Here is a 24,595-nt window from a genome sequence, read left to right on the forward strand (position 1 = left end):
GTGCGTGCATATATGTACGTGTGAGCGCGAGTCGCTGAATCACTCGGTCTACTTATCAAAAAGACATACACGCAGGGCGATAATGAATTATCGCGGTGACGAGCGAGCGTAACGTAACGATTCGTCTCCGTAGTACGGAATTGTGTACGTATGTGTGTCCTTTGTCCCGAAAAGATGCAGCCGGACGATGTAACACGGTGACAGGCGCGGATGACAGTGTTGCAGTTAATCTCGGTGTAACGAAAGAGTAATGACTCCCGCGTAGCCCCTATCACGGTGCCCTGGACGATCCCGCGGACAAGCCCGCGGGATATATTTGCGTTATGCAACGCGTATGCGAGATTCTTGCAAATTTACGCGACGTTAATGAGCGCCGACATTGTAATAATGATTGTTGTAATGACGAAATAATAAATAATAAATACATGCATATATATGCATTATATATCGTGATTTATGCGAACGAGATTATGATGCGCGTTTGCTTATTCGAATTATGTGTGATTTAATTATAAATAACTATACATTAATCACATATATAGAATAATATAGAATAATAGAAATTTGCGCAAATATTTTAGAAATTATACGCACGTTGATGATAATCGAGATAATGGGATGGTGAACAATTCGGTCCACCGCTCGTCGATTAGATATTTTAATGCGATGCGATATGAATATGCGAAGAGCTGACAAATGTTGGGCTAATTTCCGTATCGCGGCATAAGGTCGCTCTTGGCCGCATGCGGTGCACACGCAACATTAAACAAGTATCAACCCTTCATACGCCCCTCTGCACCCATCCACCACCCCGCCACCACGCGGTGGCTCCCTTTTTTTTCCTCGACCCTTCAATTTAATCAGCTTCATTCAGTCTACCGCGAAACAACCTGCCACATGGTGGCCATTGTAGGACGCTGGAGATATTATTAACGACACACACAACACAGATATGACGCGCGCACCGTGAATGCGGATCGTTTCGTCGTCTCGTTTGCTTTTTTATACTACAGCGAGCTATCACCACCGCGAGAATAAACACGGAGAGACCCGCCATATGTACTCACACACGCACGTGCCTTCTTCGTCGGTGCCGGGTTATTGTCATTTGTTACACAACCCGCATTCGCGCTCGTCGGCTCGGAAATTCCGCGACGATCCTTTCGCCTCTTTCTAATCGGCGCGTCGATAACGTAATGTAAATTTGTAAAATGGCAATGATATAAATTATCCCCTTGTTGCGTTCGAATATAATCCAATCCTCGCCGGTACGAGAAAATTTGATCGTTTTCTTGGCACGTGTATGTACGTACATGTCTACATATCCTGAGGATTTCACACACTTCTCCCCTCCTCCTCCCGCCCCGGTCTTGTCTGTGTCATCTCAAAACTATCGCCATTTTGGCAGCCAGCCAGAGGGATTCTCCCGACGCCCTTCGCACGCGAAAGTAGGGCGCAGAACTCTCGGCGAAGTGCTAGGCACTTCGATAAAACTTGCCTCACTTCGATAATGGATTTTCGCTGTGTCCCAGAAATTTCCGGGAAATAAATGCGCTGCATATTTAAATTGCCAGTCTCTTCCGTTTCCCATCTTACTTAATTCGAAAAGACGTTTTCCTTTAGGCAATTAAAGCGCGAGGCAAAGTAAACTGTATAAGAACCACCTGACAATAATCGATCACTCGGGAATTTGTGAGAATCTTTGCAATTATGTTGCATCTTTATCGCGTGTTTGCGAACAACAATAGATTTCTCTCTCAACTTCTTTAAAGGAAAAAAAAATATCGAATCTCGTAATGGAGATTTCCAGAGTAATCAACGATCGCGCATTCCAATCTTAACGAAACCCACAGTTTAAATAAAAGATAATAGCAATAGAGCCGGCTAAGTGATTACGAGATTCGGGTTGGGCGCGCGCGGATTATTTTCAAATTCTCATTCACTGAGATCATTGAGTATTCAAAATCTCGACGATGCTGAATAAGACGCATAATGACGGGAATCTTGACGAGCGCTTTTATCCGGCCTTGATTGAACCCACGGCCGAATATTGAATTCGGCGGAGAACGCAGTGTTCAAAATTCGACGTGTCTATATATCTCGAGGTCCATTCGAGGACGGACAACGTCCGGTGATAATGACGGAGATGACTGTGGCAGTTTTTTTCGATGATTAACGACTATCGACCGCCGATTGAATTCGATTTGTCTTCCCGGACGCCTCAGGTAAAGCTATCCTTTAATCATTCCGGCGTTTCCGATCGGAATAATGAGTTTACACGGGATTTTACGTGAAGGAGTAGCCCGCCTATAACTTGATCGTGATCGATGAATCGCAGGCCTTTATAAAGATGTAACCGTGTCGCTGTATGTGAAAGAAAAAAAAAAAAAAAAAACTGCGCCGACGATAATTCGTCCATAAACTGTGCGTTCTCTACTCTCGCTTCCGCTTTTATTACACACGGAAAACACTGCGAGATATTTCCGGGAGAGATATATAAATTCATGGAGATGGGGCGATTTTACAGTTTCCCGATGGAGAAATTTTATCGCGAATCGATCGAACGCGATACTTGTGAAACTAACTTTTATATCTCGCGTCGATTGTATAAGCTTTCATTATAGCGCCTGGTAAAATCCGTAGATCGATCATTTTGACTACCGGTCATTGCCATTGTCGTGTATCGATCAGTCACCGTCGGGATTCTTTATTGTGACAGTGGTATATACACGACAGTGTGGTCGTTAAAAAAAAATAAAATTTATTTCACAATCGGTGCGCGCGTCCCCCATTACGACCATTAACTTTCATGAAACGTAGTTTCGGAATGTTGATGCTAGATACATGTTCCCGTATATCTAGGAGGCGACTTCTCTTGGCACGCAGTCCCGACACGGGTACACGACTCGAAATTGTAAAAAACAGGATACTTTATCATTCATTATAAATCAAATTAATGATATATTATAGCGTCATAAATATTTATATTTCAAGTATATTTTCTCTATATATATTTTACAAGTATATATTCTTTTTATATTTTTTGTTTGAATTTTTTTCCCTATTCCCCGATCACGCTTGTAATTAAATATTCGAGCGAAAGGAAATTGCACGGATAATGAAATGTAGCCGCTGTTTATTTTTAAAATACGTACGATTTGCTTTCTCGGAGGGGGGCTCGATTTTTACGGGTCGGATGATATCGCGGTTGCGGGGATCGATTAAGCGCCGATACGATTTTCTAGGGAGGAAAAAATGGTAATGTATTCCTGAAGGGAGACTGCGAGAGAAGAGGGGAGGAGGGAGTTCGGTGGCCCACATCTCCGGGACGAAAGTGCATTTTCCACGCGCAACAGCCGGCCCGTGGTCTTTGGCCGTCAATAGTTTTCGAAAATAGTCGCATTCCGGGAGTTTATAACCACGAGCCTGGGGAGGATCGATCCGCCAGGTAAACACGTGTGCGAGCTCATATCCGGCCCGGTGAGTCCTTCTGAATTCGACTTTGTTATCGGCGTCGGGACGCCCCGATGACGTCCAAATTGCAATATTCCGGCGACGCGATAGGATCCTCGCGGGTGTAGGCGAGTGATAAAAAAGATGGTAATGTATTCTAGAAAATGCAATAGAGAGAACGCTTTTCTATATCCCTTCCTCTACATACGTGCGGCGGATTAAAGTGGGACACCCCGCGAAGGAAAAGCTGCCGCTTCAGGCGGGGTTCGCGCGCATCCCCGAAAGGGGAACGACATTTCGAGAGCTCTCGTCAGGGTTTAAGGGCGGAGAGAGGACGGAGACAAGACGCAACGAGGACTCGTCCTGCGCCTACTTTGACACGTTCCCCGCCGCGGTCGCCGGTTGTCGGGTTTCATCTTAAAGAACTGCGGGATGTCGATGTTGTACCTTCCCCGCGGCGCACAACATCGGCTGGCTCTCTTTCCGCTTTCTTTCTCTCGACCGAAACACTTTCGGAACACTTCAAAAAATCGCTGTCTGTGCCTTCATATATATAATACATATACAGCGACATGACTGCGATTCCTTCCGATTTCGACGTTTCGTGATGGATCGGGCCGATACAGACGTGTAATATAGGACCTCGCGCGATGGGGGGAATTTATATTTTTATTTTGTAGATTTTTATCTGATAAATTTGTTGCGATCCGATCGCCGCAAATTGGCCGCAACACTCAAATATAGATACAATCGTTTTTTCGAGTGAGAAACAGGCGTCGAATATAATATAATATATAATGCGAGTTTGCAATTAATTCATATTTGAAGCATAAAGGGAGACTCTGCTGAGAGTTGAAAATATGCTTATAAATTTCTAATTACAAGTTAACGTAATTAATTAGGCCGGATTTAAAATAAATTGCTAAAATTTTGTTGAAAAAGTTAAGTGCTGCTGTCGGAAACGGTATATCGTGCCAACAGTTTTATTAATTAAATTATCTGAAATTGCCGCGGACGATGTGTTCGTAAAATGTTTTCCTCCCCCTCCCCCTTTAACCCCCGTTCCTCTCTCCCCCGCGAGCGTATCTGAAACTATACCGTGAGCGAATTCACGATGATAGAGCGATCGCTCGGACGATCGTAAAACTTAATTTGTATAATGGACCGCATCTTCTAGGGGTAGTGCCCGTATCATGGCACGCTCGCGGCATTGTTATACGCGAGTGAATAACATATTTGATGGAAAATATCGTGATACGCTATCGATTACGGTGCATTTAGGGCTTTTTATCTTAATTACGACCGCGCGGCCTATTCGCGGGTGTATTATTAGCTCGTTAATACATTTTATAGGCGGCCACTAACAAGCCTTTGTCATTGTAATGCGAATTTGCGGATTAAGCTTAATTAAAATCTCCGCGCGCGCGGGATCGTCACAATTATTTTCATAATCATTCCGCCATCGCTTTAATTATCGCATCGCGAATGTGCGCGCTCGCTCGCGAATATAATTTCGCGCTCTCGTTCGGCGGCTGTCATCGAGAAATTTGCATTTTGCAGGCAACATTTACGCGCGATTTACGAAACGCCGTCCGACACACGAGCTATCGATCTCATCTGCATCTTTCCCAAGTGTTACAAACGATTAACTTGTAATTAGTTTGAGACACATTATAGAAAAAAATTATTAACTAAATTATAGTTAAAACCACAGAACTTAAAATTTAGACATGGGTAACTATAAAGATGTAATATAGATCACCTAAAATTTAACTATGATGGCTAATATTTTTTTGTGTCGCCCCTAATGAGGAATGAAAGAAGGAGTGAACGATATTTTTTTCTGCGAAACGTGCATCGCAAAACAATATTCCCCGTGTCTCGCGGAGAAACGCAAATTCGACTTTGCATGTCGAAGGAGAAATTCAACCAAATTCCTCGGACGTCTTGCATAGCTACCGAAAACAACGTCATATCCGATGGATCGGGATGGAAGGAAATACGCGAATCGGTGAACGTTACATCGCCATCGACGAGTCGGGGATCGCGAGACACGCCATACCGGGTGTCGGATTAATGGCTCGCCGACGGGGGGTGTAACGATCGTTTCGCAGCACCTCGTGAATTATCCCGAGGGATTCTGCGAGAGCAGCCCCCAATTTCGATTCACCCACCAAGGGCACCGCGTTCGTGATTCGCGACACCCCCTCGAGATCCACGCGCGTGTACGTACAAATCTACGTCGGTGGAGGAAGATTCAGCCACACATTGTGCGACACGGAAAAGGGATGCCGTTAAAGGGCCCCTCCTTTTCCCGAAATCTCCGATCATATGAAAACGCCTATTCCGGGGGCTCGCCTCGCTCGCGATTACATTCCAATCCGGTTCGCGTATATCTACATCGATCGTACCGGAGGTGAGTGTCCACGATATGGCTTTGAGGTCGTCGGATATCTGATCGACTCGTAGCTTGTCAAATGGTTATGGTATCTTTGAATATCTTGCGAGGGTCTGGCGCGTTCGCAGAAATTGGTATTAAAGCTATCTCGGAGATATCTAAAATGGAGCACGTGCACGAGAGATATATTCGAGCAACATGAACGGCGGTAGAGATGAAATAAAAATAATTATTCAGCGCATAGTATATGAAAAGGGAAAGCGATTTGGTTCGATAAAAATTTATGTTTTATGCGGATATATTTTACGTTCATCGAATGATTGAAAATTATTTATAAACGCGCGCGAGACCTTAGTTTACGAATACTAAAAGTTGTGAGAGAGATACCACGTGTCCTTGAATTTATTAGCTACAAGATGTCGAATATTCTCCAGGATAGCTACTGGCGACTATCCGCGATAGGAAATTTATTTATCGAGCACGCCAGGAATTTCCAAGATTATCTGAAATTTTCAAATATCCCGGAACATTCCGAAACTCGCGGCAAATCTTGCAATCGATTGGCGGAAAGTCGCCGTGGGCGGTCTTGAAAATCAATTCATAATACCTTCGAGATACCTCCGCGTTCTGTGGCCGTGATCTCATTATATAGCGCTGGAGAAGATTCAGTTATCCGACTACAACTTCGTTCGCCCCGAAGACTTTATACTTGCAGCTGGTTTCCCAATCGAACATTCCAATGTCTTGGTTGCCGATATTTCGCATTGCGTAAGACTACATTGTGTTTCGAATGTCATAATAAGATCGGAGGAGAGAGAACTCGGAGTATACGATAGAAGCAGACACGAGGGCTTCATCGAGATAACGTCTAGAACGATGGATTATGCAACGAAATGAGCGCCAGCTCTGAAAAATGATTTAGGCGAGTTGCTAGGTAAAAATAATTCCATACATCATGCACGGTGCATTTACATTGATTTTCGCGTGACATGACTGATTGATTGATTATAGCGTTCATAAATCAAGAATGCAATTAGTTATGATAATGGTAATTATTAACGACGATTATTTATCTCTCTCTCTCTCTCTCTCTCTCTCTCTCTCTCTCTCTCTCTCTCTCTCTGCTTATGCATCTTTTCATATATAATTAAATCCATAAACTGATTATATAAACGTTACTTGAATCTAAATAATTCTGCATCTCTTTGTTAGTATCGACGAATAATTTATGTAAATAACTTAATGTGCATAATTTAAGTAAATACATAATAAAATGCATAAAAAAACGTAATGACTATACTTTCGATAATTAATCGAATTAAAAGAACGGGTAAGAATCAATATTTTCAGAATGAAATTATAACGTAACCGGAGGATATCGGAATTTTAAAGAAGATCAATGAGAGAGAATTAATCAACGGAATCAAACGCTTCTATCTTTCCTGTAGAATCATATTTTCCAGACACTCGCTCGACAATGGCCTGGCTACACCCGTATACACCCTTCCTAAGCTGCAATATTTTTAACCGCTCGCTTTCCGCAGAATATCCCAATGTCTCGGAGCATTGGTATTCTTGGAGTTGCGCCAGAGTTTCGCGACTCGAATTCATGTGGGATCTATACCGTTACCAATCGCGTACCAATATTTTCTGCCGTTCTTGTGATCCACCCCAACGCGTTTTAGAAGTAATCTGTCGCGCTCTCGCGAAAAAGAGAGGCGTTTGAGAGGTTCCGTTCGGGAAATCGGCGTCGGAGATCGACTTTTGCCGGGCGGATGCTGCGTCTCCGGTGAACACGACCGGCATATCGTCGCACAACCGCCATCCACACACATATACAGAAGAGCGTTTATTCGCCGACTCTCCTGCACGCCACATTTATACGACGATGAAACGAAACGAAACGCACACAGGGGCGGTCTGCAGGCGGTCTTTCGAGCTCAAAAGCTCCGCCTGCGAAACAACCGGCCTACGATGCATGCACGAGAAACGTCAACTTCTTCGAGAGGCACCTCTCCGCTCACCTCACCGTACGTCCGGTCGTACCTGTGTTCGTCGGAGCGCTGGCCTTCTCGGACGCGCCCTTCGCGTTGCGAGTATATATGCTAATGCCTGGCGGCGTCTCGTGACGCGATACACTTATCGTCGTTAACCCCTCGGCTGACCTCCTCGAGTGAAAGTGCGGGCGACGCGACGTCCGGGCGGATCGATGCCACCCGAAACGGAAATTTTTATGAGCAACGTTTTTCGTTTGCATTTCTAAAGAATACCCTTCTTCTCGACCCCGCGGATTCGATTATCGGTTTTACAAAGTACTTCCGGTTGTTCTCGCGTACGCAGGAGATGAAGGGAGATTTTCGTCAAAACACGCATTCCTTACCGTTACTTTCTTCTCTTCCGCTCCTTCTCGCAGACCGCGGTCGACTTGCAAGAGAGAGTTTTTGGAAAAAGCCTTTGTGAAAACGCGTTGAGGAAAAACGGAGATATTCCGTGAATAGGCCGTATATCTCTACTGTTTGGACGTTCGTTTTGCAACCCCCCCCGAGTCGGACGATCAAACGAAATACTTTCAAAGAGGAAGTTCTTCGCTCTCGACCCCAATTTCCTACGTATTAAATAAATTACGCACGCACGCAACTTGTTTTTTTTTTTTTTTTTTTTTTCGTGCAAAGTTAACTCGCTTACGCTGACCTACATTATATTACCGTCTAATATATATTTTTAATCTCTGCGAGAGAGTGATAAAAAGTAATAATTTATATATTGTTTAATACAATCCACAATTCACCGCAGAGGCTTCTGACCGCGGATTTTTCTGCCGAAAATATTGACTTTTCAGCCATTCAAGAGCGATGCCAACATTCCTGTGAAATGGATTCCCGCGTACGGGAGAAAAAAATGCTTATTCAAATAAGAGAACAGCCCATTCAAAGATCCGGCTGTGCACATGGAGAACTAATGCGAGCATAAATTTCAACAGATAGTACGCACGTTGCTGTGAAACGAGAAGAAAGACTTTCCTCCCTGGATTCTACACCTGCACGCGGTTATTTAGATCTTTCATTCTCTCGCGGATGACTCAAAGACTTTGTCATCCATCGTCTAAATTCTAAATTATTTCTCCGATATTTCCACGAGAAGAGAAAGAGAGAAACTTATTTACGCGAATGTATCCTGTAAATTTTTTCTCGCATCGCTACATGTTGCCTCACATTCCCTATTAATTTAAAATTTATTTTGTTTAACGTAATACGTCTTTAACGTATATCAATATTGCTGCTTCATTTAGAGAAGGAGAAAGAAAGAACCTTTAATCTTGCAAAGTGTGTTTCACATAGAAATCGATATAAAGACTCGAGTGAGTCAAAGAAACCTCATACCTGAATCACGCTAAATGAAAATAGTAGCACGTAGTAGAAATTTGAGAGAAAAAAATTGTCAGAGTACACGCTTAGTCACACTACTGATAAAGTATTCCAATTGCGACGCGAGGCGCGCGGTTTTAGTCCTCCGCAGGAGTGACGAGGGAATGATATCACGCTGACAAGCCGTAAATACATAATGAAGTGTGGAAACCCCGTATGTTTAAATCCATGAATGCCTCCATCCGTCATCGCGGAGTATATACGCGCGCGCACGGTGTACGACTTCGAATTTATAATCCCGTACGTTCACATCTAGCATATACCCGCGTGATTCATCATCTCATACACTCTTACGTCGCGACAGATGAAGAGCCGTCGCTCAGGATATAAGTTCAAGGAAAAGTTAGACGTGTTCAGGAATATGCAATTAGTATCACGCTCGCACGTGAATATTAATCCTTTAATTAACGATTTCTTTTTAATCTCCAAGCGCACTGGATTTTTAATCCAGATGAAATGCTGTTATTATTAGGATTCATAAATTAATAGTTTTCTTTTATGAGAAAGGGAAACATGTTATTGTTATTTAGAGAATTAATATTCATATTGCCCATCTCCTATACAGTTGTCATATTGTTACAAAATAATGTATCAGTTTGTTGTTCTACTGCTCTCTCGACCATAAATATTTAAAAAATCCAAGTATATTAAATTTAAGATGTAATGTTAATATTGATATTAGAAATTCGAGAAATTAAAATTGTAAAATTCTAGCTATTATAGAAAATTGATAGAAAAAAACAGAAAGAGAAAGAATAAGATTCAAATAAGAGTACATTTTCCTATTTTCTTCTCGTTCTTCAAATTTCTCATATTCAGAAAATATAATAATATATTTTTTTCCAAGTTTTTATTAATAAATAAATATATATATATATATATTTATATTTTTATAGATGTATATGTATTAAATTTACATAAAAATAATACAAGTCATGAAGTTGCTTGAGAATTTTCTCTCTCTTTCTTTCTCTCTCTTGCTATCATACGCATATCTAATCTTTAATACGCGTAAAACGTAGGTAAAAGTACTATTCATTAGCTGAAAGCCACCTTGTTTCAGTTCACTAGCTAAAACGCAGATGGCGGCAAAAGTCTCACTCACTTTTGAAGGTAGCTATCCTTTGATAGGAAACGTGTTTCCCTATATAAGTATGCAACTAATTTTCTTTTCTATTTTTTCAAATATACTATGTAAAAGTTGCAAGGCTATTATTTTTAAAATAGCTTCGGCTAAACTTTAATGAAGGAAAATGTAGCAATTATGAAACGTTAGTTCTGAAACTCGTTGGCCGATATCGATCCATCCAACTCATCCATCGCGAATGTACTAATTAATTAATAACTTGTAAAGCAAGTTTCGATATTAGTCGCGGATTCGGTCGCCGATATTATCGATTTTCTCGCAAGAATGTAATCACGACCGGTGTATGCGTAAGCAAGTGTGCTCACGCGTGTCTAAAGTTGCAAACTTGCTCCAAAAAAATATCCGTATATCTGTTGCGAAACTTTCTTGCGGAAAGTAACCCGCTCACGTTCACGCAACGAGGATCGCAACAAATCCTTCTCGACCATGCAACAACGTCGCGGCGGTCTTGAATGCTCTCGGGAGCGCTCTGAACGTGAAAGCGAGTCTGTTGAAGATTCAAACCACGGAACGGTAAAAGAGAAAAAAATAACGAATCATCACTCGCAGGAAAAGCGAGTGTTTATTCTGTAAAAAGTTCGCCGACAGTTGCCGTGGGACTGCAGGGTTGCCTATTAGACGTAGGATGAGGACAGTGCGCGCCCGAGGGTCAAATGATCCTCGCCCGGGGAGGAATGAATACTCGTTCGGGGAGAGAAGGAGAAGAGAGAGGCCGCTTGATAAATGCGTGCCGTCTAGGAACTAGTTTAATGTTTACCTAGTAAGTAGCGTTGTCAGTCAGCTGGTTTGTTGCATCTTCGGGTCAGGCAGGCAGGCAGTCAGGCAAGCAGGCAGCCTGTGGCATGCAATGTTCGCCAAGAGGAGCGCCGCGCGTCTCTGTCTCTGGTCTCTGGGTGCCGATTGAGGAGAAACGTGTGGTGGGGGTGTAAATAGTGGGGGTAAGGGGATGATGGTAGGGAGCCACATGCCGCCAGTTTTGCGAGGTACTCTGTGATCGTCGATAGAACAGCTCCAACTCAGTTGCACTCGGACCGCCGCGGTGGAATGTCGTTCTCCCCGGGTTGTAGCAATCGTCGTCGTCGTCGTCGTCGCCGTCGTCGCCCGGGTCGTCGCACGTAAATTTGCATCGTCGCAAACAACAAGGATTAATCGCGATCGTACGTTCGTTCATCGTTTGTGGCGGATCGCTCCGCGTCGCTCGGGTTGAGGAATGAGCGATCGGTGTCTGGTCGATTCGCGCGAGCGGACGACAAGATCGTCAGTGTCAACGGTGTGAACGGTGTTTAGCCGAACAAGAATCGGCTGGTTCCATTCCCTTAATTTTTTTTTTTTTATCTACGACCGACTTCTGTTGTTTCGACAGGAGAGTGTAAAAACGACGGTTCAAACGTACAGAGTGCTAGTGGGCTATGAGTGCGTGACGGTACGAGCGTCTATATACTCGAGCATCCCCGCGCGACTATCTCCCGGCCACAGGTGCGCGATCGCGGGACGGACGTCGTTCCGGGATGGATAGCCGTCGCGCCGTAACGTCGACGATCATCATCGTCGTCGTCCTGGGCACGCTGCTGGATCGTCGTACGGTACACGGGCGCAGCATCACGAGTCTCGAGGCGCCGAGCGGCTGCGAGTGGAGAAAGGACGACGGCGAGGACGGGGAGCAGGATCTGACCTGCCGAGTGAGAACGATCGCGGACGTGCTCGGTCTCATCGGCAATCTCTCGACGATACAAACGGACTCGATAACGTCCCTGGGATTAGAATGCAGCGACGAGTCGTACTTCGAGGGTCAGCTCGACGACCCGCACGGCTTCCTGCCGTCGTTGCCGCGTCTCGCGAGGCTGCGCGTCGATTACTGCAACATCCGGTATCTGCCGGGCGGCGTGTTCGCGTCAGTGCACAATCTCCGCGGTCTATCTCTGCGGTTTTCCCGCAACGGCGACCTGTCGACGTTGGAGCTGCATCGCGACGCGCTCCGCGGTCTCACGAGCCTGCAGCATCTCGATCTCGCCGACAACAATCTGTGGACGCTGCCGTCGGAGCTGTTCTGCCCGGTTCAGCAAAGTCTCGCGAGGCTCAATCTAACGCGCAACAAGTTACAGGACGTAAAGTCCCTGGGCATCTCCGATCGGCCCTGCACGTTCAATCTCGAGATCCTCGACGTCAGTAATAACGACCTCAGTGCCTTGCCCGATCACGCGTTCAGCAGCCTGAGTAGCCTGACCGTCCTGAGGATACAGGATAACGCGATCGCCTCCGTAGGCGACCACGCTCTTCACGGTCTCGCGTCCCTACGCGTCCTCAACATGTCCAGCAACCGACTCGTCGCACTGCCACCGGAATTATTCGCTAAAACGAAGGAACTGAGAGAGCTGATACTCAGCAATAACTCTCTCACGTTATTGGCGCCCGGGTTGCTGGACAGCCTCGAGCAACTTCACGATTTGGACCTCAGCGGTAACGAGCTGACCAGCCACTGGGTGAATCGGGAGACCTTTTCGCGATTAATTCGTCTCGTTAATCTCGACCTGTCGTTCAACGCCCTCACGAGGATCGACGTGTACGTCTTCAGATATCTGACCAGTCTGCAGATTCTCAAGCTCGAGCATAACAATATCGATATGCTGCTCGACGGCTGCTTCGCTTCGCTCGTCAACTTGCATACGCTGACGTTGTCTCACAACAAGATCATCAGATTCGAACCGGCACACACGATCGGCCTCGGCGCGCTTCAACAACTCTTTCTGGACAGCAACAGGCTGCGCGGCCTGCACAGACATGTGTTCGCTAATCTCACGGATCTTCAGGATCTTTCTCTGAGCGGAAATGCTTTGGCGGAGGTTCCCTACGCGGTTCGCGTGCTGAGATCGCTCAAGACCCTCGATCTCGGCAATAATCACGTGTCGAGGATAGACAATGACTCGTTCGCCGGCTTAAACGAACTCTACGGATTGCGATTGGTGGACAATAAGCTGGAAAATGTGTCGCGCGAGGCGTTCGCGTCCTTGCCGGCGTTACAAGTGCTCAATCTGGCGAACAATGTTATCCGTCACGTAGAACAGAGCGCTTTCTCGGCTAATCCGGTGTTACGGGCGATAAGACTGGACGGAAACAAATTGACGGAGATCCGCGGCGCCTTCACGAGTCTCTCGACTCTCGTCTGGCTGAACGTATCCGATAATAAGTTGCTGTGGTTCGACTACAGTCATCTACCGGCCAGCATAGAGTGGCTGGATATACACGCCAATCAGATAAGCGATCTAGGCGATTTCTACGTGTTGCGCAACACTCTGCGAATAAAAATGCTGGACGCAAGCTACAATCTCATCACCGCCGTCACGGAGGCGAACGTGCCCGACAGCGTGGAGACGCTGTTCCTGAATGACAACCGTATACGGAGCGTCGCGCCCGGTACGTTTCAACAGAAAACGAATCTGGAGAAGGTAGTGTTGTACGGCAACGAGATCAGAAATCTGGAGATCGGCGCCCTCACTCTGCAAACGGTGCCGGACGACCGGGAGCTACCTGCGTTTTACATCGGCAACAATCCCATTCTCTGCGACTGCACCATGGAATGGTTGCCGCGGATCAACGAGATGGCCCGGCCGCGTCAGCATCCGCGCGTCATGGACCTCGACGCTGTCACGTGTGACATGGTGCACGCACGCGCCACGCCGCGACGTCCGCTGCTGTCCCTCAAGTCCAAGGACTTTCTCTGCCGATACGACGCGCATTGCTTCGCCCTCTGTCATTGCTGCGACTTCGACGCGTGCGACTGCGAGATGACCTGTCCGGATAATTGTTCGTGCTATCACGATCACAGCTGGTCTAGCAACGTTGTCGACTGCTCTAACGCCGGATACAAACACGTGCCCGAACAATTGCCCATGGACGCGACGGAAATTTACCTGGACGGAAACGAGCTCGGCGATCTCGGCAGCCACGTTTTCATCGGCAAACGCCGTCTGGAAGTACTATATCTCAACAATAGCGGCATCGCCGCGATACACAATCGTACGTTCAACGGGGTCGAGGCGCTGCGCGTTCTCCACCTCGAGGACAACGCGTTACGGGAGCTTCGCGGCTTCGAGTTCGATCAGCTCGATCACATGTCGGAGTTGTATCTGGATCACAACGCTATCGCCACCGTGGGTAACACGACCTTCAAGAAGATGCATAATCTCGCGGTACTACGACTCGACAGCAATCGTATCGTCGATTTCCGACCGTGGGAGGCCCTACCGAGCGTCGGCGGTGGCACCAGAGTCGCGCTCGAGGGCAACGCCTGGAGCTGCGAGTGCGGGAACGCGGCCCGATTACGCGCTTGGCTCGCGGAGCATCGCGGTGACCCGGAGAAGATGTACTGTCGCGACGGCGTCGAGACCCTCGCTCAGGCCATGGTGCGATGCGGCGATCCTTCGACGGAGGCCGTAAGTCGAGGTATCCAGGAGATTCCGCTGTTAGGCAGCAATTTCGTTCCGTTGCTGGCCGGTGCGCTGGTAGCCGTGATCGCCATTTGTCTCTTCGTCGCCCTGGCCTTCGTCTTTCGTCAGGATGTACGGCTCTGGGCCCACGCACGTTACGGTTTACGACTCGGCAAGATGGCGGCGCCGCCCGACGAAGAGAGGGACCGATTGTACGACGGCTACTTCATCTACAGTGAGCGCGACGAGGACTTCGTCTCCAGATTTCTCGCGGCCGAGTTGGAGCAGGCCGGCCTAGCGCTTTGCCTTCACTGGCGCGACCTGCCACCGGCCAGACCGCAGGAAGCGTTGCCACCGGCCGCAGCAGCCGCTAGGCGTATCGTCATCATCTTCTCGCCGGTCTTCCTGGCGAACGAATGGCAGCACATCGAGTTTCGCGCCGCCCTGAGAACCGCGTTGGAGAACATCAGGCCGGCCTCGCGGAAGCGCCGTGTGTTGGTCCTGCTGGCTACCGAAACGCCTACTCGGGACCCGGAGCTGCAGCTGCTGCTGCAGACGTGTACGGTGGTGGTCTGGGGCGAGAAGAGGTTCTGGGAAAAGCTTAGATTCGCTATGCCGGACTCGGTCGACAAACGGCAGCGCGACAGCAAGAAGGTCAACGACCGCAATCGCACGCCGACGCGATACACCGCGGCGCCGTCCGTCGCCGTGGACGTGTGGACCAAGCCCAATGGCGTCCTGGTCGCGCCGGTGCATCACGCGCCCACGCCGACTCCCACGCAGTCCACCTACGTCAGCTCGGCGTCCAGCCGCACCGAGGACGAGGACAGCGGCGCGGAGCATCAGCACCACCAGCATCAGCATCATCAGCATCAGCATCACCCGCATCATCAGCACGGCTACAGCACGTTGCACGTCGGCAACGGCCGGCCGGCTAGTCTGTTCTCCAGAGGCAGCCATCTCTACAGCACCATCCCGGAACCCCCAGTGGTGCCGACCGCGCCACCCGGAGAGGCCCTCGCCCCGGCGCATCCAGGCAATCCGCGTACTTACTTCGTCTAGCGCAGAAGGGCGGCGATCGTGCTCCGATCCGGCAGGAGATAGATCGACTCTCCCCTCTCTCCCCTCTACCTTCCGGTCTCTTCTCTCGTTTCCGGTACCTGCTGAGGCGCGATCGCCCGGCCGTGTCGCGAGTTTTCTCCTTCTTTCGCGAGGAGAGAGATGTAAGGTCGAACTTGTACAGCGTATTTCCGGTTACTCTGACTCCGAAGCGCTTCCGGCTCTTCCGCATCTCAATTCCGGATCGCGACCGCATATGAATCGCTCGCTCGACAACGGCAAAAAAAAATTTCCCGGGATCAAACGGGTGTGATCCGAGGGCGCGCGATTACGCGCGCGATAGTATTATATACGTAAACGAAATCGATTCGATGCCTTGCGCTTATTATCAATGTACGACGAACTAGACTTAATATGCTTGTGACCTTTCCTTTTCGAAAGACGAGACACAAGACACACCGTGACGGGGTCTCGCTCTTCATTCCATTCTCGCGCGGTATCTACTTTTTCATATCTCGTTGCGCAAACGTTCTTCCAAGTCACGATCAAATACTTATCACGTTTCAAACTTACTCGGGGAACGTGAGTTCCGACGACGCGGTTTGCTTTCCTCTCGTTTAAGTCTTGTAAATAATGACGCGATATCAGTGAGATCATCTAGATTCTTATACATTTTTTTTTTCTTTTTTCTTTTGACTTATATACGAGCGAGACGTCGCGCGTATGTATAATTAAGATTCGACTATTAATTTACTTGTGTATATATATATCTCTCTATCTCTATTACTCCGATACTTTCCGGCGAATCTTCTTCGTTGATTAATTTATTTCGTCGAATCATGACAAATCATCGAGAGCCCCCGAAAGTCGGTCGCGATCGAGAGAATTTTAACCGTTGTTTCATCGCGCGATCGATGTATTTCTAATTTAAACGTTTTACCATTCGATCTCCCTTTCGTAAGCGAGTTATTTCGTTTGGAATCGTGCTGCTTCGATTTGCATTAATTGGCATAATTGTCAGCAAAGTCATCAATAGGATTATTTGTTGTGGCTTGCACAAGTACTGAGAAATTTGCGTGTGTATATATATATATATATATATATATATATATACCGGCGAATAACGATGATAATGATGATAACTAAATGTAATCGGCAGCTGACGCACAACGCGATCATTTTGCGGATATTAATTATTTTCTTTTTGTTTCCTAAAGCATCTTTTTCAGCGAATACGCGAAGCGATTGCAATAACAATATGAGATTTATAATATAATATACGGTATTACAAAGGATAAAAAGAAGGGGGTAAAAAGTGTTCCCTTTATATATAAATATTTATTTCAAATACGCTTGAACGGACGCATTTATTTTATATTCTACACGTGATACCTTGTATTACTTTATTAGCGATATAACCGTATTATATGCGTTTGACAACTTAATTGCGAATATTTATATTTTTTTTTTTCGATGCTCGAATAATATTATATACGCGAGAGAAGCGATACGTATACAATAGTATTGTATTTTTCGCTCTTCGGTTCATCCATTTGATTTTTAAACGGGCATCGAAATATCAAGGAAATCATGTTTACATGGTAGATTTCGAATCGTAAAACGCACGTGAAACATATTATCGAGTATAATCAATTCCAACGGTTAAAATGTGTGAAGATGGCAGCGCACGCGTGTGTGTTACAAAAATACTATATTTTCTCTCGTATTATATATAGGACTCAAAATTTTACGATAAAGTTCCTCGCGCACACTCTGACACTTCTTTGGGAACCGTTCCGAGGCGCATCATCCTTATATAATATCCACTTTTGTCGTTTGTTCGTCAATCGTTCGCGATTGGGATTGACAGCGAATATCGTGAAATGTCAAATGACAGCGAGAAAACAGACAGACGCCTCGTGAGAGTTTGTTCCTAAAAAGATTCACGACTGTCTTGATAAAGTAACGGTCGCATAACGCTTATTAGTCCGTAAGTGAACTCTTTGTAAATATTGTATCTAATTTTGTAAATACTCGTGCACATTTCCGAGCACACATATACATACACATACACACACATACATACAAATACACACACATACCGAAGACCAGCACTGCGTAACGTTACTGGTCGTGAATAAGTCTCAGCTATAATCGCGCGTTTAGGAGTGTATAATTCTAATTAATATTGTATTGTTGTAAATACGCTCACATCGGAATCACGCGCATTATATATTCACAGTCTGTTAAATACGTATTAAATTAATTGCAACTTTCCATTTCAGCAAAGAACCATGAAAATAAACACGTTTGTTTTATAAAAGAAAAATGTTATCGCGTTCAATCACAAACCCTGACAAAATTCCCGATTCCGATTGTAAAATTATAAACGTCATGCTGCCCAACGTTAATAAACGCGATAGAGGGAACACATTGGATAACGTATGATTAATATTAACATGGAGATTTTTCTGCTTCCGATATATATTTGGTCCTCGATATCATTCCAATATTGAAGATATTAGCGAAAGATTTTCTCTCGTGTGTTGACATAAAGAAGTAATGCATCTCGCGAATTTATACGGTCGTTTTTGCTGTGATCGATAGCATATTCGACGATAGTCGAATCTACATTACGCATGTAGAGCAGATGTGAAATTCAGCTATAATATACATATATGTGCCGACGATATTAGAGCAAAAAAAAATATACGCGTTCGACATCTCTCTCGAATAATTTTTTACATTGATCCGACTTTGAGTCCTTGCTTTGCCGCTGGTACCGCGATTATCGCTCGTGATTTTAGTTTATTTTTCCGTGATTTTTCCCGAAGAAAAAACAAGAGAGGAGCAATTCTTTTGTCGCACGCTGGTAAAAAAAAACGTGCTTCGTTGCGCCTTCTGATTATTTCTCAGATTTGCGATTGCGGTCGTATGGGTGTTGAGTAACGATGACGGCAACTCGAGAGGAAGACAAAAGAAAGAGGGAAGGAAACGCGAAAAGATACGCGACGTGGAATAATTTACCGTGTAATTCCTATCGCGTGAAAAACGAGAATGGCGACGCATATGTTATGCAATTTGGATCTTTGACAGCCGAGAGACAGCGAAAGTGGAAGAAAGAAGAGGCGAATTTTCGCAGATCTCTCACGTTAAATACACAATTAAATGGAGCAATTAAATCGAGTAAATTCAGTAGTGTTAAATAATTCAAATGTCTGAATGTTACGACTGTCAATTTAAGTGTGTAATAATATATATGATGTGTGGGAAATAGCTGGCCACTTTAAGAGCATATTCCAACACTTTTTTCCAATTATAAACATTTTTTATAATTAATATAATTTATGATTTTTTTATTCTTATACGGTTGAGTAGAGAACATGCTCTTAAAGATTAACCACCTATTTCTGAAACATCCTGTATAACAATCCAACACGTGCGCGATATCTCGAATTATCTTACGCGTTTATATAATGTAACGTGACGGTATGTGTTTAAAAGATCTGCTTTGCGAAAGACGACTAAAACGATAAAGAATTACGTAAGAGCGGATACGCCAGTTACAACAATTGATCGCGTATTCCTTCTGGCTTCTCACTTCTCTGATGCCGTAAATCAAGATATCTAGAACAGGCATCGCCGACCGTTAAATACAGTGCGTACGTGCGCCGGGAACACCTTCATCACGGCGGTCCACCGACCGCGCAGGCAGTCGTGATAACGATAGCGACGACTGTCCCCCCGAGACGAAACGGCATCGAGAGAAAGAGAGAGGAGGAGAGAAAGAGTATAAATATAGCTCTCTCGGCGAGAGAAAAATATTAACAGCGCCTCCGCCGAATATTATCGCTTTCCTGCACGGCTGGGGAAAAAAAGTGGTCGAGATTTCCTCTTCCAGTTTTCGCATTACCGTTCCAGGTCACGCGCTTAAACACAACTCGGTGACATAAGTTAAAGCTCCGCTGTCGGAAGCGAATTGCCTCTTAAAAAAAAAAAAGAGAGATATAGAAGAGAGAGTGGAGAAAAGAAAGAAGGGATCGACCGAGTTTGTTCACGTGTCTCTTTCGCGCCGCGTAAATAGCGTTATCGGAGATGCATGCGCGATGCAACCGAGCAATCATATAGGAATATCATATAGGAAACAGACCTCCCCTTCCTTCCCCCAAAACTTTCGAATTGTATATAGCGGGTGCACGCACGCGCTATATACAAAATATTTGGATCGCGCCCGTGGGCCACGAATACCAGAAAAGAGCCGTATCGTGGCTAATGACGTTACGACTTTGGGGCGCTCTCGGGCAAATTACATTTCGCCAGGCGGCCGGATACCACCGCACTGGTATAGGCGAATGGTGTAATAATACGATTCGCTGATATCGAATGAAATTACGCGGCGCGCGTAGATGCGTTTGATAATTAAAGTACTCGGCGCGCCAAGTGGAGAAGATAATGTAGGTAGCTCTATCGATTTTTCCTTGCCATTCGACGGTCCGGCAATTTTTAACGGAATTAGAATCCGCGTCGTTATCGAGGATCTCTGGAAAGGGGGGATCATGCTAAAATTTGTTAAAGGATATTCATTTTTAGCGATTACATCTCGATTAGCCCGAAATATATTTCATCGATCTCTCTACATCTAGAGACTCCCGTTTTAATTTTTTTTTTTTTTTTTCCATAAAGTTTCTCAGCTTTATTTATAAGCCTGTCACGCTCGCGATCTTTTTTTAATCACCCCGAGCTTAAATTAAGAGACGCCACGTGCGCGTCGAAACGCGAGGCGCACCTGCGACAAATCGCCAATGTTCATGCGCCGAAAATAATTCCAATGGCAACGCGAGTTGATTCGAGAGTCTACGACGGGATCGATGCGTTCGCGTTCGAAAGATAAATTAAAGCTACGAAGGATTACAATGGACGATGCTTGGGGATGATATCGAGCAAAATACGACAAGAAGTTTAGCCCGTGTAAATCAATTTAATTGCCTAAATCTTTTGACGTCCGTCTAAAGCCAGTTGCTTATTAACATATAACATGGATTCATTAGGCCCTGAATCGTCCTTCGGAAATCTTTATCAGATTACAAATGCAACTGTGCGACCACGCCTTAGAGAAGCTGTGTGCGGCTACAATAATAAGCTTGACATGTCGCTTGTTCACTAGGACAGCATCAAAAAATTTCAAGACGCTATGAAATTAATTCCCTCTCCTCATCATTAAAATCTATAGATCTGTGCGTAGAAAAAAAAGAATGCTCGTTTGCCATTCGTGTCTATCCTTTTGACGTCCTTAGAATCACACCGAACAATTCTCGATTTCTTTTTCGATCAATTGAAAATTAACTTACAATTCAATTTATGCTAGAATCCCGTGTAGTACCGCTCAAGTACCGGTACTTTTGTTGTTAAAGTAAGAAATATTTTATTTTTTTAGCCATCTCTCTCTCTCTCTCTCTCTCTACTCATCTCTTTGACGTATGTATTCATGTGCTGAATCGGATATTTTCGCGCACACACGAGTGGTTCTCTCGCGCGCAGAAACGCTCTAGTCATTTTGGTATGCGCGGCTTAACGCAGGAAGGCAGCTTCACGTCTGAGCACGCAGGAACATGATCCGCCACTTGTCGGTTTATCAAAAAGATTTGTGTGCTAAGCAGTTCTCCGTGTGAATGAGGCCGCGTTTGACTCGCGCGAAAATAAATCACCTCGCGTGTAGCGACTATTAATTATCGAGATGAAAGAAGAATGCACATGCTTGTAATTCTGGAAACAATGCATCTTCATGGCTAATCTTTCCGGAGCAGTTTTTGCCGATGACGATCGATTGATCTGAAAAGGTCTTTCTGCAAGATTTTCTTTCGCTGCTTTCAAAGTGAATTATCTCGACTGCATGCATATATACAATATGTATATTTTTATTTCGATCTTAATTTTTTTCACATAAGCTACTGTGCATATTTCGACATACATGACATTTGGTTGGTTTTCTGCCACACGGCTTTCTGACACCGGCTACTATATCTATATAAGAACGATGGAAGGACGGCGCAAAAATGCACAAGTCAGTACGCGCCTTATCGGTTTCGCCTTTTTGTGTCACGTCGACGGAACAAGCGGAGGCGCCGGTGCATCAATCAGCCCCGACGATGGAAGAGCCGCTAATTGCACCGTCCGCTATATCTTGATCAATCGAACGTGGGGCGTTGGAATTAATTAGAACGATGACGTGCGCTCGCTCACGACGACGATGTGCACCGTGTAACGCTCGGTCGCGATAGGAACCCGTCCGTCGCGTCGATTCGGTTGTGTACGAAGGCAAGATACTCTATCTTAAGTGAGTAGGTTTCCTTCGGCTCTCCGGCCGATCAAAAACGAAGGAACGCCGGCCGAGATAAAACGAGCAAATCGCCCCGCCGGCCTCTAACGCACGGAACGACTTTCCTTGACAGTTAGTGTGATTCTAAAATAAATTCACTGGAGGATATCTCGCGGCGCGATAAGTAATTTCTTAGATAGCGGCTGCGTTTTACGGAGCGTCGCCTAAAAAGAACACTTTGATGCCCGATCGAATCGCGGACTATATATTTTAATAAGGTTCGAAATTACTCTCGAAGGACGTGTAGATTGATAAAACGAGGAGAAAGAGAGGGAGGTAAGACGTATCTGAAATATATTGTCCGTATCGAATAAACGCGTGTATGGAACACTTTTTAGAGATTATTCAAATCTAATGTCGTCATCGAATTGTCTGAGCGCCCGTGGTGGTGTACGTCAAATTTCTCGATATTAATTAATAAATTCAGAAGTGATAAAACAAACTAGTTTCGCAGAATGCGGTCGTCGTTTCGGGATTAATTATACGGCGTTGGCAACGTGACAATCGCCGGCAAATCGGCTTCTTGTTCCGAAAGTCTATTACGTTCTTGCGATACTTTTTGGCGCCCATAAGCCCAGCCGGCTACGAACTGTTCGCATAGATAATATTCGATGATTTATAACTGCGCGAGAGAGTAAGAGGGAGAGGGTGGGGAGAGAGAAAGAGAGTGAGAAAGTCATCGTGCTCGTTAAAGGTACACGCAACGCTAAATAACATCGATGGACGATAACGAGCAAAAAATAAATAATAATCGTCTTGTCGCGAATGCACAACAGTCTCCGCTTTGATTAAAAAGTATAAACCAGCCCGTCCGCGCGCGGCCGACCCTGTGTCAATTTCTGTGGCAATTACACCGCCGGGAGATCTCTCTCTCTTTTTCTCTGCCACGTCGATTTTCGACAGTCATCGTCGCATCACGCCGTGGAATCACACGAGTTATTCCGTATTAAGTGCCCATTCTATGACCCTCGTCCTTCCTCCCACATCGCATTCGCTCTCTCTCTCCCTCCCTCTCTTCCTACCTTATTCGGGTTGATTGCACCACAACGGGCCATCAAGCACCGACAGAGAGAGAGAGAGCACATGCACGACTCCAAGTCACTTCCAAATCCCGACAGGAGACGAAGAGGGGTTACATACACATTGTACGACGGCCGCCAAAAAGAGGATCTTATCGTGCGACGTCGTGTTTTCTCCGGAGAAGGGGACGTAACGTTTCTTTCGTGTGTCGTAACGCGTGTCTCGTGTACCACGAGAATTGCCCTACAGCGAAACTTTGAAATTTTCTATAATTATTGATAGCACCGATAATATTGCGACATAATACCTCTAACGTAGCAGGTAAAAGTTTCTCTCGTTATGCACACGCTGTAAAGTCTGTAGATCATCCACGATACGTTGAGCAATTCAAAGAGGATCGACCATGCGAATCAAATTTTACAAAAGCTCGTTGTATATAAAACCTAGTGTTTCCAAAAAAAATTATAATAATGATAATAATTGAATGTCCTCACTGTGTCAAGGCTAATATACTTTAAAGAGACGCTCCATTTACGAGAACATTTATAAAATACAAAGCGAATGTAAATGCAATTATTTTCTAATTTTCTTCAAATAAATAATGCGTCTGTCTGAAAAGAGCATTATTTTCCGCGATATTTAATTTCGGCGATTACAATCTGCGCACGTTAAATCTTCTATTACTCCAATTAAATCGCACAATAATGTATTTATCTAATATACGTTTCGTTTGGTATGTATACATATAGATTATTACGAGTGCAGCTCGAATTCGTGGAAATATAAGGGGCCGCAAAGGTCATAAAAGATACAAGGCGACCCTCACGAAAATGCTCTTCGTAATGGAAACGATAAGTGATGCGGAAAATCAACATTGAAGGATAAACAAGCGGCAAATATGAATCGTTCCGGAAGTCAATCGTGCCTGCTGACGGCAGAAATGTCCTCGTAATAAAACTAAGTGTCTACGCAAATTAGTATCTTCAAGTGCATCAAATCTGCGGATGCAAACAACTTGAGCGTGACATTTCTATCGCGACAAAAAAATGGCATCGCATTTTTGTCGTAATTCCTGAAATTCGACCGGCTTAAGATCAGCTGATTAGGTGCAACGAGTGGGATAATTATACACGTCAGAACGCGCGCGCATGTGTCGGGGCGACCTAAGTAGGGTATCTATACCCTAATAAAGATGAGCGCGACGACGCTTAATTAGTATTAGCTTAAGAGATATACCTTTGTACCGGCCATATGCGAGTGCGTTAACCGTAAGCACTGACAATAAATGTCCCG

The 24,595-nt window shown here is 45.3% G+C and overlaps 2 protein-coding genes across 2 annotated transcripts in view; one reads left to right on the forward strand and one right to left on the reverse strand.

Moving 5' to 3' along the window:
* The window catches only part of LOC145941515 (uncharacterized), a 175,234-nt gene that overhangs the window by 21,125 nt on the left and 129,514 nt on the right, over positions 1–24,595 (reverse strand). The gene's annotated exons all lie outside the window — the stretch shown is intronic.
* Positions 11,345–17,030, forward strand: LOC145941661 (toll-like receptor Tollo). Its single transcript, XM_083047881.1, has one exon. The coding sequence runs from the start codon at positions 11,932–11,934 to the stop codon at positions 15,907–15,909; it is 3,978 nt and encodes a 1,325-aa protein (XP_082904007.1). The 5' UTR covers positions 11,345–11,931; the 3' UTR covers positions 15,910–17,030.

This window comes from Prenolepis imparis, unplaced genomic scaffold (assembly GCF_030444845.1).
Source record: "Prenolepis imparis isolate NDT839.2.m4 unplaced genomic scaffold, iyPreImpa1.0 SCAF_10, whole genome shotgun sequence".
NCBI lineage: Eukaryota > Metazoa > Arthropoda > Insecta > Hymenoptera > Formicidae > Prenolepis > Prenolepis imparis.

Coding starts and splice junctions, on each gene's coding strand:
- LOC145941661 (XM_083047881.1), top strand. CDS start 11,932: ATGGATAGCCGTCGCGCCGTAACGTCGACGATCATCATCGTCGTCGTC.